This window comes from Candida metapsilosis (genome assembly GCF_017655625.1).
Source record: "Candida metapsilosis strain BP57 chromosome Unknown scaffold7, whole genome shotgun sequence".
Lineage (NCBI taxonomy): Eukaryota > Fungi > Ascomycota > Pichiomycetes > Serinales > Debaryomycetaceae > Lodderomyces > Lodderomyces metapsilosis.
Window position 1 is genome coordinate 820,045 of NW_027138165.1, and position 13,134 is coordinate 833,178.

A 13,134-nucleotide genomic window follows, 5' to 3' on the forward strand; every position below is an offset into this window, starting at 1 on the left:
GATTAATAATATGCTAGTTGTGTTGTTTAAAGTAAAATGCTGGTGTGTTGTATGTCTATAATATAGTAGTAGTAGTAGTAGTGTGTTGTAGGCACTATTAAGTGAATAACAGTAGCGAATGTAAGTAGTAGTAGCAGGAGGCGTGGGTTTCAAAAAGAATATGGAAACTAAGTGACTGTGATGCTTTTGATCCTTTATATGACTAAAAGGTCCCTTCTTGGTAGAAAGTTTATTACTTGATTTAAAAAAATGGGATAGAGAAAGGATGAAAATTTTTTTTGAATTTGGAATTCTTTTGATCTTTATATATATATAAATATACAGTGGTTATACAGTAGTAGCAATTTATGGCTCGTATTGTGTTTTTTTTTTTATGAGTAATAGCCACATTTTACTTTTTTTTTTTTTCTCTTACACACACAGTTTACACAATAACCACTAACAACACCACCACAACCACCACAGTTTATATTTTTATTTTTTATTTTTTATTTTTTTATTTTTATTTTTTATTTTTTATTTTTATTTTTTATTTTTATTTTTTATTTTTATTTTTTCTTAAATTCTAGCCCACGAGTGGTTGCAATTCTTTTTTTATTTGCTCAAACAATAGAAAAAAATGTCGTTCGTCTAATAAAATGTCTCTTCTCCTTACTTCGGAATTCAAGGCTTTTGTCAAAAAAAAAAAAAGCCCAACAAATGCACAACGCACGCGCACGAGTATACACACCACACACACCACGCACACAGTATTTACATTTTCCAAGAAAATCAAATCACACATGATCGCTACGCTTGTCCTGAGTTCGGGAATGTTATTGCTGTCGAAACGGGTTTTCTCTTTCGTCTAACTACCACAACGAGTAATAACTTCCTACTCTTTGTCACTGCACGCTACATACACTTACATTCAGGGCGACCCATAGCAAAGAAAAGAAAAGAAATTGTTTTTTATAATATTATGACATTATTATTTAGCAACATCAAAAAACAACGGCTATAATGACGAGAAGAGAATTTTTTTTTTAGTTACTCCTCACTCCTCTCTTTTCTCCCCCCCGTTTTTCCTCGACCCGTCGAGCGAAAAAATAATTTTTTTTTTTTCTTCGCGCTATCGTTCCCTTCCTAATTCGGAGCTGCGCGGTACCAAGTCCGATTAAATGCAGCGAAAGCATCGACTAAAAAACTGAATGACATGATGATATTTTTTTTCTATTCAGTTTTTTTCTCAGTTGCTCCAGCATTTTGGTATGCATTTTGTGGCGAGGAAGCAATCAAAAGACCTTGTTGAAACTACTGATCGTAAGGAGCTTATCTGTTTATGAACACATGGACGAGTCTAGACTTTTCTTGCCTCAAACTCTATCCAAGCCATGGAAAAACCATAAGCAAAATCAAAAATATAAAAAAAGAAACAAAATATTAGGGGCTATACGAAGGAAAGGTCATTCCATGCACCTTTTGCCATTTTCAGTTGGAACTTCCTGTATGAAAAAAAAAAAAAGAAAACACAGCTTTTCTCTATTGCATTTACGTACACACTGAAGTATCTCAACGTTTATAGAAATGTGTTCTATCTCCTTTTTCAATTTTCACGTGGTCCGTTTTTCCCTATTTTTTGTTTACCCCTCATGGGGTAACATTTTTTTTTTTTCTTTTTTTTTCGTCTCACATCTTGCGACCGCTGGAGCCGAGAATGGGGGCGAGTCTGGGCGAGATTCGCTTAGGGCACAATATTTCCTAGCACCCCGCGCGCGCCATACGAGCCGCCTGCAGAATCGTTGAACCACCTTCCGCCTGCTTCACGAAACTTGTAAACAAGATAAACCTTGCAAACTCGATGAAGCTCTAAGTGATTGCGAGCTACACACGAGCTTCCTAATACCATGCCGAGGTATTCTGCTCTAACCTCCATTTTTCACAACAACCACCATGAATTGCTCGTGAGAAAAAAAAAGAAAAAGAAATGAATGCACGTTTCTTTCCAATATACAGTACTTTCTATGTAGAATGAAACTGGTAAATATTTTGCAGTTACTCCATTGGGAAATCTTAGTAGAACATATGATTTATGCTGTAACGCCGAAGATCTTGCACCTGTGGTGCTTCTTACATGTAAACAGTACAGATCATCCAATCTCAAATGCCGACACTCTTATTCATTGACATCATAGCCTCTACTCAAGGTCAAGCAAAGGCAAAGAAAACCAATAAAGGGAGGTTCTACCTCTTGGCTAAAGGCTGTACGACGATTCTCACAATCTACGCGGAGCCTACACTTGATCTAGACTTGATCATTGGGCGAAATGGAGAAAAGAGATTTGCTGGCACAACAGTGTCCACATATTGTGTTCGTCCACTACCACGTTGCCCTCATCCTCCTCCCCCCTTTTTGACCCTTTAAAATGTTCTTCTGCTACAAATCTTTGCACATGTTTGTTTGTAGTTTCCCTTTTGCGTAATTGACCAAGAACGAAAAAAAAAAAAAATGTCGTTTTTGCTATAATTAGAAAAGATGCATATCGCTTACGCAAAAAAAAAAAAAAAGTTAGGCTGTTACGAAAGGAATTTTCTAGAACTGCTTGTGCAGCCACGTTTTACGCAGTTTGAGCCCTGTCCTAAACAAGGCTTCTCTGCAGAGGACTATACTGCCTGCGTAGAGTTACAGAGAAATACCCCTTTCAAAAAATCTAGAACGTCACATTTTCATGACTTAACGCTACCGCCCACGTTTTCATCAGGCGACATTTTTTATCTCCCTTGAATGCTTTTATTTTTTTATTTTTTTTTTTTCTTTTCATTTTTAACCAATGCGCATGATGTAATGCATTTGCGAGAAATGCTAAAAGCATTTAGCAAATCGGGACTAGTGGAAGGATACCACGGTTCTCCGCAATTCGCTTTTACTTCCGAAACCGGTGCATTTGTGTTTAGCATTATGGGTGCATACGACGTCGGAGCCAAAGAAGAGAGAGAGAGAGCGTAGGGTGCTTTCCGTGGTTAGTTCCTGGTTGGCAAGGAATTCCGCAGCAACGGGGGATTAAACTTTCTTCTTTTGAAATCTCTAAAGCCATAAAGCATGAAAAATTGACTCTCTTGAGGCCGAAGGTAAGCAGTAGTTTCAGAGGGCTGCTTCAATAGCATACATATTGGCAAAGTTAATCCAAGTAGAGTCCAGATCAGTGGCTAATATTCAATTCCGATTGAATAGATAAAGATAAAAAAAAAAATACAAAATAATTACATGCAGGGATCGAATCTAGACGCGCATGGGTGAAAAAAAAAAGATCAATAAAGTTGAAATTTTTTTTTATTTTTTTTTCAATGTCACAAAATATTATTACATTTCACGGAGATAACATAGTTTGACTGTTTGAGCCATAGCCACTGTGTATATGAAAGCAGTATATCTGGTCTCTTTATTGAAGTGAGTCTTTGCCTTTCGTCACATCTGCTGCTCTCTCTGCGTCTAAGCTTCGTATTTACTTCCAGCCCTATTCATTAGTGCTAATCAATACGAGAAAATCTTGTTTCAAGTGCTGCAGAATTAAAACAAATTACTTCTATTGATACAAGCTTAGCTGCATTTGATCGGAACTCTCTTACTGCTATCTCAGTTTCACTACTACTAAACATCGTGTGATCATCTAGAGTACCTTGCACTCTGCCAGATCAGACAAAACTCGTAAATTGAGACAAAAAAAAAAAAGAAAAAGATGAAAAATTTCACGACATAACAAGTGGGGTAACGAGTTTGGGGAAACAAACGTTTCATAAATGTAGTGACATCACTTACCTTGCAGATAATGCAGTAAAACAAGGGTACTCGATTTACTTGAATCGTATTATACTTTGCACGTACCACAGTCTCCAGATCCTGCCAACAACTGAATAAAGCGTATAGTATTGCAAAGCTTGACTAAGACAGATAAGGCGTAAGGTAAAAATAGTGAGCGAGTTGAATCTTTAACCTTGGCTAACACAATCGGGCAGCTAAGTAATTTTTTTTGCCTCTGATTTCTAGAGAAGCTTATTTACGCAGAGAAGAGCTTGTGATGTGCTCATTAAGCTCAAACGTGCAATATAAACAGCCCCACCACCCTCATATCTAATATTCAAACATGTTCCGTCTTGCACTCCTTCCGTTCCGCAGTTTATAAATGGTATACAATTCTGCTTCAGTATAACACTTTTCTAATTTAACTTCCACAGACTTGCTCGTGAATCCACCAATAGTAACCATCTGCCTGAAATTTGTGAGTTCCCTGTAGTGCAACCCATAAAAGTGGTACCCAATGATTCCAAATGGAAGATCGGGACTGAGAACTCTAAATTTGTGAGTTTCCAACCTAATGGGTATTCTCGGTTCGTACCACCAGTTGACACTACTATTGGGAAAGTTTGCAAGCCAGTCACACACAGCCATTACATCACTTGTCAAACAACTGCGACTTGATAAGATAAGATATCTAACCTCGCTATGCTTAAACCCTCTCCAATCTTGGAGCGCAAATTCTATTTGTCTCGCTGCTGTTGCCGCGAGCTGTAAGCAAAAGAGCAGCAATTTTGGAAACTCTTCCTCCAAATCATTACTTTTAAACATAGTGCCGGGATTAAAATCTCCAAATATTGTCAATTCTTGAAGAAAAACGGTCTCAAAAGCGTCACTCAATAGAAAGTTGGGGAAAAAATCAGAGTCTGACGATTGAATGATTTCCAATACTTGAAGCTTGAAACAACAGCGATACCTTGCAAGATCATCACCTTCAGAGACAAGCATTGCTAGCTTAGTCACGTTTTTGAGCCCACGAAGACGGTCGAGATTATCTGCCCAGTTCCTGCCATCTGTTCGGATCACATTGATATTATCATGAAATATGGGGAATTCGCCCAAGTTCGTTGATGGAGCAATGTAAACTGTACTGTGAGGGCAAAACCTAATATAGTTTTGAAGAAACCAAATATAATTTGGTTCCCAATACTTAAACACCGACTCACCATAGTGTACAACTAGTTCAAAGAATCTAATTTTGGAAAAGTGTCTGAGAATGCACTCAACAATTGTCATATTGTGTCCGTATAATTCCAAATGATATATCTCCTGTGTCTTGTCCATTTTCGCCAAATATCTCTCAAGCGTATCTGATGAGATGATTGAATACTTTTTGCTCTTGAAGTTATTGAGGTTCTTGGAGATGTGGAAAGTTTCACCCTGTTCATTTGATTCCATCCCATATTCAATTATAAGCCAGGGTGTGTACACGTATATGTTTCTGTATAATTTAGGTTTAGCAATGTAGTAAAGCTTGGAATGCAATGGAGCAAGCGCTAATGTATAGCGTTGATTGAGTTGATGGAAAATCTCTTCCAATACTTCACTAGGTAGGCTTGTTAGGGATGCCATCACTGTAAGATCAAAGATCAGCCAAAGTCAAGGCAATTTGTGTTTGTATATGTATCTTATGAGCCAGTTCTCCTATAGCTTGCTCATTATTAATCCGACATCTCGGCGCTTAATTTGGAACTGCAAAAATGTTCCAGGATCTTCAGGAACAGTATTGAGTACGAAAGTGTATGTATGTATGTTGTTTTAAAGATTCCCATGGCTTGGCGTGCTTGAGATGACACCACCGACATGGAATGTTTTACTGTACGCTGGAAATTTGCTGGCAAGGTAGCAGTTCTTTCACCTGCTATGTAAACTTTGTTATAGGTTGGGAACTCAAAATGAAAACAACATTTCAGTGCACCATGGAGATACGAAGAAGGTTAGTAATACGACATTTATTAGTATGTGCTATTATTAAATAAGTTTGTAAGTCAAGTGGAGTGCTTTGCTGTGGAGGGTAATATCCACGATAGTTACATTTCGAACCATCTTTGGAATACGCACCATAATAAATGTTGATTTTCGTACCAATACAAGCTTAAACACAACAGGGGCGATGGTAATCACCAAGTAGGGAGTGAACTTCATCTCAAGTAGTAATAGAGGTTCATGATGTCAAGGTTTAATGATTCAGGCAGTAAGCAGTTAAGTAGCTTAATCAAGGATTATGTGATTTCAACCAAAACAAGCAGGGAAGATGTAGTATAACGAAGCAACCACAAGTCAACTAGTACACTTATACCCTCCTCTTCTTCCTCCTTTAAACATTCTTATACTTGTATTTCAACTTATCCAATTCTTTTACTGACGCTCCAATTTCATTATATGTAGATTGATGCATTTTCGGCAACAAATAATTGCACACAACCAAAGCAGCAAAATAGTATACACCAACCTTGAACAAATCAATATAAACCACTTCAACAGAAACAAATATGTTGATTAAACTAATTATCAGCACCAAATCAAATGTCTTACCAAGTATAGTCATTTCGTAATGGCACTTTTGTTGCAAATCTTGAATGGTTATTATATTGAGCAAAACTGATATTAAAGTGACCAATAATAATGATTTATCATGTACGTCAGTATTTGTGAAATTAACCAATATAATGGCGACAATTTGGAAAATGTAGAAGTAGGTTGTCCATTTGCGGTTCTTGTTGAATCGGTTTAAATTGTGACTGTTTAATTGATTAATATATTCAATTTGATCATCTTCGTCAAGTAATGACGACTGATCAATGACTAGTTTATCTAGACGACGTAACCGGCTGGAGCTGGAGCTAGTACCTGTTGCTGTTGTACTGGAGTTGCAATCATTTTCCAGGTTTTCAAGGGATGGCGACATTAATGAAGTCAAATAACTCCTCCGCAATTTCAAAATTATCACCTCACTAAAAATTTCCCTGCAGAGTAAGAAGCGCTACCGCATATACTGCTAAGTTATTAGCATAGAGGAGTCTACAATGAATGAGGTTTGAAAACTGTTACCTTCTAGCCAATTACTGTTCAAGTGGTTCAAAGTTTGTTTTCTAATCAGCTCGAGCTCCAGCGCTGACATTAAAAAAATACAATTGGGCCAATGAAGGGGCTTTCATGATCTCCTTATCGTTTGCCAGACTAGGTAACAACAGTTAGACCAAGGCGTCCCATATTTCCCCGTCTTGACAGGACCTCAATTACAGTAGTTGATAATCGTACCATCCACGGGTAAAGTAAAAGCCTTTAATCAATGGCGCCATTCTCATCATAACAAACAACTCTGTACTACATAATTTAAAGAGTTTGTCTACACATCAAAGTGGAGAAGATTGGCATAGTCAGAAAAAAAGTGAGTTCATTATTTGCACTTGCATATACTAAAGAAGACTAATTTTGGACTGCAGTAACTAGACTCTGTGGATGCAAAAAAAAAAAAAAAAAAAATAGCCTTTGCATGAGAGTAGTATTGACGAGAAAGTAGGCATTAATCACACCATTTCGTGGTTACCCAGTAATACGAGTACAAACATAGTGCGAGAAAGTTGAGAGACGTAGCTACAGTGGTACGTCACAGCACTGCCATGTTGTTCAGTCCTCACCCCATTGGTTGTCAACCTATTACTTTATAGATACCATTATTTTTTTAAGCTATCTCTCACAATTTGACGCGAGTTTGAAAAATCAACACGCTTTTCATCACTTGACGACGAAAACTAAAACTGCACCATGCGACAATTTGCCTTAATTATATGAGAAAAATCTTTTTAGGTTCTGGAAGAGCATGGAACGGGCCGAAGGGGTGAGGACGTGAAACGATGCAAAACATTTGGGTTTTGGTTATCCTGCTTTCTCTTCATAAAGCACTAGTCTCCAACAACTAGAACACCTAACAAATACGCTCTCACTCTTTACAACCCTTCCAGTAAACATCAAGCTTATACTCCCTTGCAAAATAAAAAAAACTCTTACAATAATCTTCAATGAGGGCGTAGTAGTGCTGAATCTATGACGTTGAGGTATGCCCAAAACTCAAGTAAAACCGTCAGAATTAAAACTGTGCATATGGGACGAGGAGAGAAAGTTAGAAGCGAGATCTAAATGAGTAGAATCAGTCTACTTTTCTTGAGTTCAAATCGTATCATGACATTGGATGAAGAGGAAGTGTAAACATCTGACCTTTGTTTTTTTTTTTTAGAGGATCGTATCCATGTCTAAAGATACACAGGGACTAGCTGTGTTACGTACTGTTTAAAAATCTTATAATTGTCTCTCCTATTTTACCATCTTACAAGTTGCCAAACCCCCCACTTCTGCCCTCTACAACCCCACCCAAATGTGATTCCAGATCCGAATAGTGTGTCCAGATTCATCCAAAGATCAAACAGTATCATCAGTTTCAAGAAGGAATGTGTTTGATTTAAGTATAGCTCCCATGATTGCACAAAGACCGTAAATGGAAATTATGGGCCTTTGGGTTTTTTGGTAAGGCGGAATACGCGTGAATCACAAAGCACAATAGAAAAAAAGAGAAAAGGAAAAAGGGAAAGGGACATACAAATTTAAAAGGGAAGAGAGACTAACAACAATAGACGACAACAAACCACATATTTTATTTTTTTTTTATTTTACGAAAAAAAAAAAACTATTTTAACTTTTCTTTCTTTTCTCTTTCTTTTTACTTTTTTCTTTTTTTTTTAGTTTGGTATGATCTACACTACTTTTGAAGTATTGAAGTATGGATGTAAATCTAAAGAAAAAGTAGTGTACTTATAACTAATAATATGTAAAAGGGATTAAATTATTATTCTTCTATTGTGTGTTTTAGTAACTTTTGTTTGTTTGTTATTGTTATTGTTTTCGTGCTTTGTGTAACTGTTTCACATATGCAAATACAGAAGTACGTGTATTTCTGCCCAAAAAAAAATGTGTCTTTCTTTCTCTCTCTGTTAGACGAAACCCATTTTTATAAAAACCAATTCAATATAATTACTTAAAACTAATTCGAAACAACATAATCATCATTCTTACCAAAGGACTATTGTCACACACAGACACACCTCTCTCTTTTCCAACACCATCAACTACCATTACCACGACAAGCTAATCAATCACACCATCACCATCTCACGTAGTCTCCGTTTAGCTAAATTTTCGCAAATAACTGTTTGAGTTTAAATTTTTTGAAAACAGTGTAGCTACAAAGAGCACGACAGAGAGAGTCAACCAAAGTTCATACACCAACTAAGCTTACTACAATACCCAGGACAGAAATTGAAAATTATACCCAGTATCACTAAGATAGTCCTACTACTTCATTTCACTTCATAAATCTTTGATACCCACTTATTCTGTTGACAACAGTCACATTCATTCGTTTAATACTAAAATTTTTCCAAGTCAAGATCCACATTTGATACCAATCTTTCACCATCAAGTTTCGTTTTTATTTCACTGAGTCAATCTTTATTTATAATCAGCTTTTGATATTGTTTTCCCAACTATATTCGTTCTTTCAGTTTAAATCTTATACACAATGCTTACCAATATCAACTTGGATTTAGTGTCAGCTGTTTATGTGTTGTCTTTTGTATCAACCGCGTACGGTCTGCCTATCCATTTCCCTCAGGTTGATGTCATGAAGAAAAGGGCAGATAATATTTTTGACAAGATTCAAGATGTTGCAAATGGGGTGTTTTATGGTGGAAATCAAACGTCATCACACACTTCTGACTCTGGTTCATCATCATCATCATCATTATCATCGTCCACCCCAAATGAAGGATTCTTTGGTAGTACATCACAAGAGTCTACCACATCTCAAAATGAAGGAAGAATCAGCAACAATAGGGCCAGCAGTGATAGTAACAGTAACAGTAACGGAGGCCTTTCGAGTGGATTCACTTTTAGTGGTGATGACTCAAGTTCTGCAGTCACATCAATTGCCACAACAGGCACAACAAGCCTATACCAGGATGTAAGCAGCTCACCTCAAGAAACCACCTCGAGAAACGGACCTTACTATCCAACCACATCGTCTGCAAACTCATATGGAGAGAGCACGCCAACGTCACAAGAGCAACAAACATTCACAACCAGCAATGTCGAATCCAGCTCCCCTACATATTCCGCTACTCAAGGGGGTCAAGAAAGTGACAGTGTGAATGTGGAATCATCGTCTGTCTCAACACCATCAATTTCTGGTGTTTCACAACCAGAATCAAGTCAAGCTCAGAAGACTATACAATCAAGTGAGCTGACACCCGAGACTACACTGACTGCAAGTCCAATTGCGTCTAGTGGTACAACTTCATTGGTCGAACCCACACAGTCATCGTTTGCTGTTGCCGGCTCTAGCTCTGATGTCACAGCAGAAGCTTCTTCTTCATCAGTGTCCACCAACTCACCAGTAGAATCGACGCAAGTAGCTAATACTCAAGAATCAGCAAGTGCAGAAACTTCAGGAGCTGGAAATTCAGATTCTACAATTTCATTGGCTTCAGCATCAAAAGCAACGTTGGACACTACTTCATCAGATGTATCTGTTGCAGACTCTTCTGCAGCACTGGTAACTTTTGCAGCCCAAAAATCAACAACAGAATCTTCATATCCTGTAACTTCTGAATCAGCATCGCCAGTTTCGCCAACAACGTCATCAATAAACGAACCAGCCTTTTCATCTTCCTTGGCTGAACCATCAACGGTTGAAAGTATTCAGTCAGTGGCTTCAGATACGAACTCACCTGCAAGCTTTGCATCTGAATCATCGTCATCATCAGTTGCTGAACCACCAGTTGTTCTGTCATCTGAGACTTGGAGCATGGTATCACCATCCGATGCTGAACTCCCATCGACCACTGAGTCTTTTGTACCACTGGAAACTCAAGTTTCTCCAACATCTTCACTAGTCTCCATACCTAGCTCATCGGCTCCAATTGTAAGCTCGGTTGAACCATCAGTGGTTACATCTTCAGCTCCACCTTCATCAGAATCATTTGTTTCACCGGTAGTTACATCTGCTGAGACCAATTCTCCATCGGTAGTCACATCTTCAGCTCCACCTTCGTCAGAGTCGTTTGTTTCGCCGGTAGTAACATCTGCTGAGACCAATTCTCCATCGGTAGTCACATCTTCAGCTCCACCTTCATCAGAATCATTTGTTTCACCGGTAGTAACATCTGCTGAGACCAATTCTCCGTCGGTAGTTACATCTTCAGCTCCACCTACATCAGAATCGTTTGTTTCGCCGGTAGTAACATCTGCTGAGACCAATTCTCCGTCGGTAGTCACATCTTCAGCTCCACCTACATCAGAATCGTTTGTTTCGCCGGTAGTAACATCTGCTGAGACCAATTCTCCGTCGGTAGTCACATCTTCAGCTCCACCTAAATCAGAATCGTTTGTTTCGCCGGTAGTAACATCTGCTGAGACCATTTCTCCACCAGTAGTCTCGTCTGTGGTGTCTTCGCCAACTTTGCTCACTTCGGCCACCGAGTCATCACCAATGGAGTCGCTTGTTTCGCCAGTGATTTCATCAGCTCCAATTTCATCAGAGCCTTTGGTTTCACCAGTGGTCACTTCATCAGCTTCAATCGTGTCAGAGTCTTTGGTTTCACCAGTTATTTCATCAGCTCCAATTTCGTCAGAGTCTTTAGTTTCACCAGTGGTCACTTCTTCAGCCCCAGTTGTATCAGAGTCTTTGGTTTCGCCAGTGGTTACATCTTCTGCACCAGTGACTTCCTCAATAGTTGCTTCATCAGAACCACTTTTACAATCACAAATTACATCTGCAGCATCGTTGGTATCATCCATTGAGTCTAGTTACGTCTCAACTCCTGATGAGCTGGTTACATCTTCGCAGGTTTTAGGAACTCAGGCCAGCAGCTTACCAGGAATATCCACCGGAATTACAAGTAGCGTTATTGAACAAAGTTCTCCACTTGGTCAATCATCCACATCCGGCTTGGTATCGCCTTCAGAAGTGCCTAACTCTTCCGTTGTATCAAGCGTTGGATCAGCTGAAATTTCATCTGGTTCAGTGGTATCTGAGATTGCTCCAGCATCGTCTGAGCATGCTTCTGCTTCACCTAAAATCACGTCGGCTCCAAGCTCCGAACCAGCTTCTTCGACCACAGCCGTAGCACCAGCCCCAACATCAGCTGCCAGCACCACGAAAAATTGGTTGCCATCATCGTTGGTCATTGCGCTGAGCTCGACTGCTGACTCAACAGAGACAGCTAGCACACGCACTAAGGCAACTAGTACCCCTTCATTGAGTGCCGGATTACCAAAGGCTATCGCTCCTCAACTGACTAGTATTCCGGGTGAAGATTATGATGTGATTACCATTGGTTTCAAATCCGAGTTGAACTATCCCTTTGTTGTTAACAATACCATCACCTCAGCCCAAATTTTCGAATACTTGCCAGGTGTTTTGACTTATCCATTTAATGACGCAAAGAAGTTCAATGAGACTGCCGTTAAACAATTGATTCCTTACCAAGCTGCTAATATCGACTACACCATCACTGTTGCTCAAGTCTACTTCCCAAGCAACTACATCGGCAAATTGAAGCAGTACGTCAACAATGCAAACTCGGTATTGTATAATAATCCAAGTGGAGTCGAAAACACCTTAGCCTCGTTAATAGATCCTAGGATTCCTTTAACTGGTTTGGTTGATTCTACCCAACTGGATTCAGATTCATCATCCGGTGATAATGGCCAAACGAATATATATGGATCAATGGACGCAACCTTTAGCGGACAGAAGATAACCAACAAGGGTAAGATTGCCGGAATTACTGTTGGAGCCGCAGCTGGATGTGGGTTATACATGTCCCTAATGATTCTTTTGTTTAGAAGATTTAGGAAAAACATTCAAAACATTGAATTACCACCAGCTGACACTGAATCCGAATATACAATGTCTAGTGAAGGCTCATCAATGACTGAAGGGGCTAGTAGTGGTACTACAGTTTCAAGGGGAAATACCACTTCATCGCCGTTTGATTTCAACTATGGTGGCTTAAGCATACCACAGCAAGAATACCCAGCACCACAATTCCACGTTGATGATGAGGATAGTATTCGTTATACACAAAATCTCAGTTACCAACCACAGTACCCACCACAAGTGCAACATATGGATAGCAGGAACGATTTCGTATGGCCATAAGTTCAGTTAATTTGTTTATTATTTTTTTGTTTTCGAACGTGTATATTAGTATGTGTAAAGTATGTATACAATAGAAAGACTGTCA

At 38.8% G+C, this 13,134-nt stretch overlaps 3 protein-coding genes across 3 annotated transcripts; 1 reads left to right on the forward strand and 2 right to left on the reverse strand. All coding sequences in view use genetic code 12, as the record gives it.

The window, feature by feature from the left end:
* Window positions 1-4,108: 4,108 nt before the first annotated feature.
* On the reverse strand, window positions 4,109-5,404 carry I9W82_004929 (uncharacterized protein; the record flags this gene model as incomplete). The annotated part of the gene is made up of 1 exon (XM_067694052.1): window positions 4,109-5,404. One exon carries the CDS (start codon window positions 5,402-5,404, stop codon window positions 4,109-4,111), a length of 1,296 nt encoding a protein of 431 aa, XP_067546412.1.
* Window positions 5,405-6,149: 745 nt separating this feature from the next.
* On the reverse strand, window positions 6,150-7,134 carry I9W82_004930 (uncharacterized protein; the record flags this gene model as incomplete). The annotated part of the gene is made up of 3 exons (XM_067694054.1): window positions 6,150-6,786; window positions 6,965-7,012; window positions 7,094-7,134. 3 exons carry the CDS (start codon window positions 7,132-7,134, stop codon window positions 6,150-6,152), a joined length of 726 nt encoding a protein of 241 aa, XP_067546413.1.
* A 2,273-nt stretch (window positions 7,135-9,407) lies between these two features.
* On the forward strand, window positions 9,408-13,049 carry MSB2 (Msb2p; the record flags this gene model as incomplete). The annotated part of the gene is made up of 1 exon (XM_067694055.1): window positions 9,408-13,049. The coding sequence occupies one exon, from the start codon at window positions 9,408-9,410 to the stop codon at window positions 13,047-13,049; it is 3,642 nt and encodes a 1,213-aa protein (XP_067546414.1).
* Window positions 13,050-13,134: the final 85 nt, after the last annotated feature.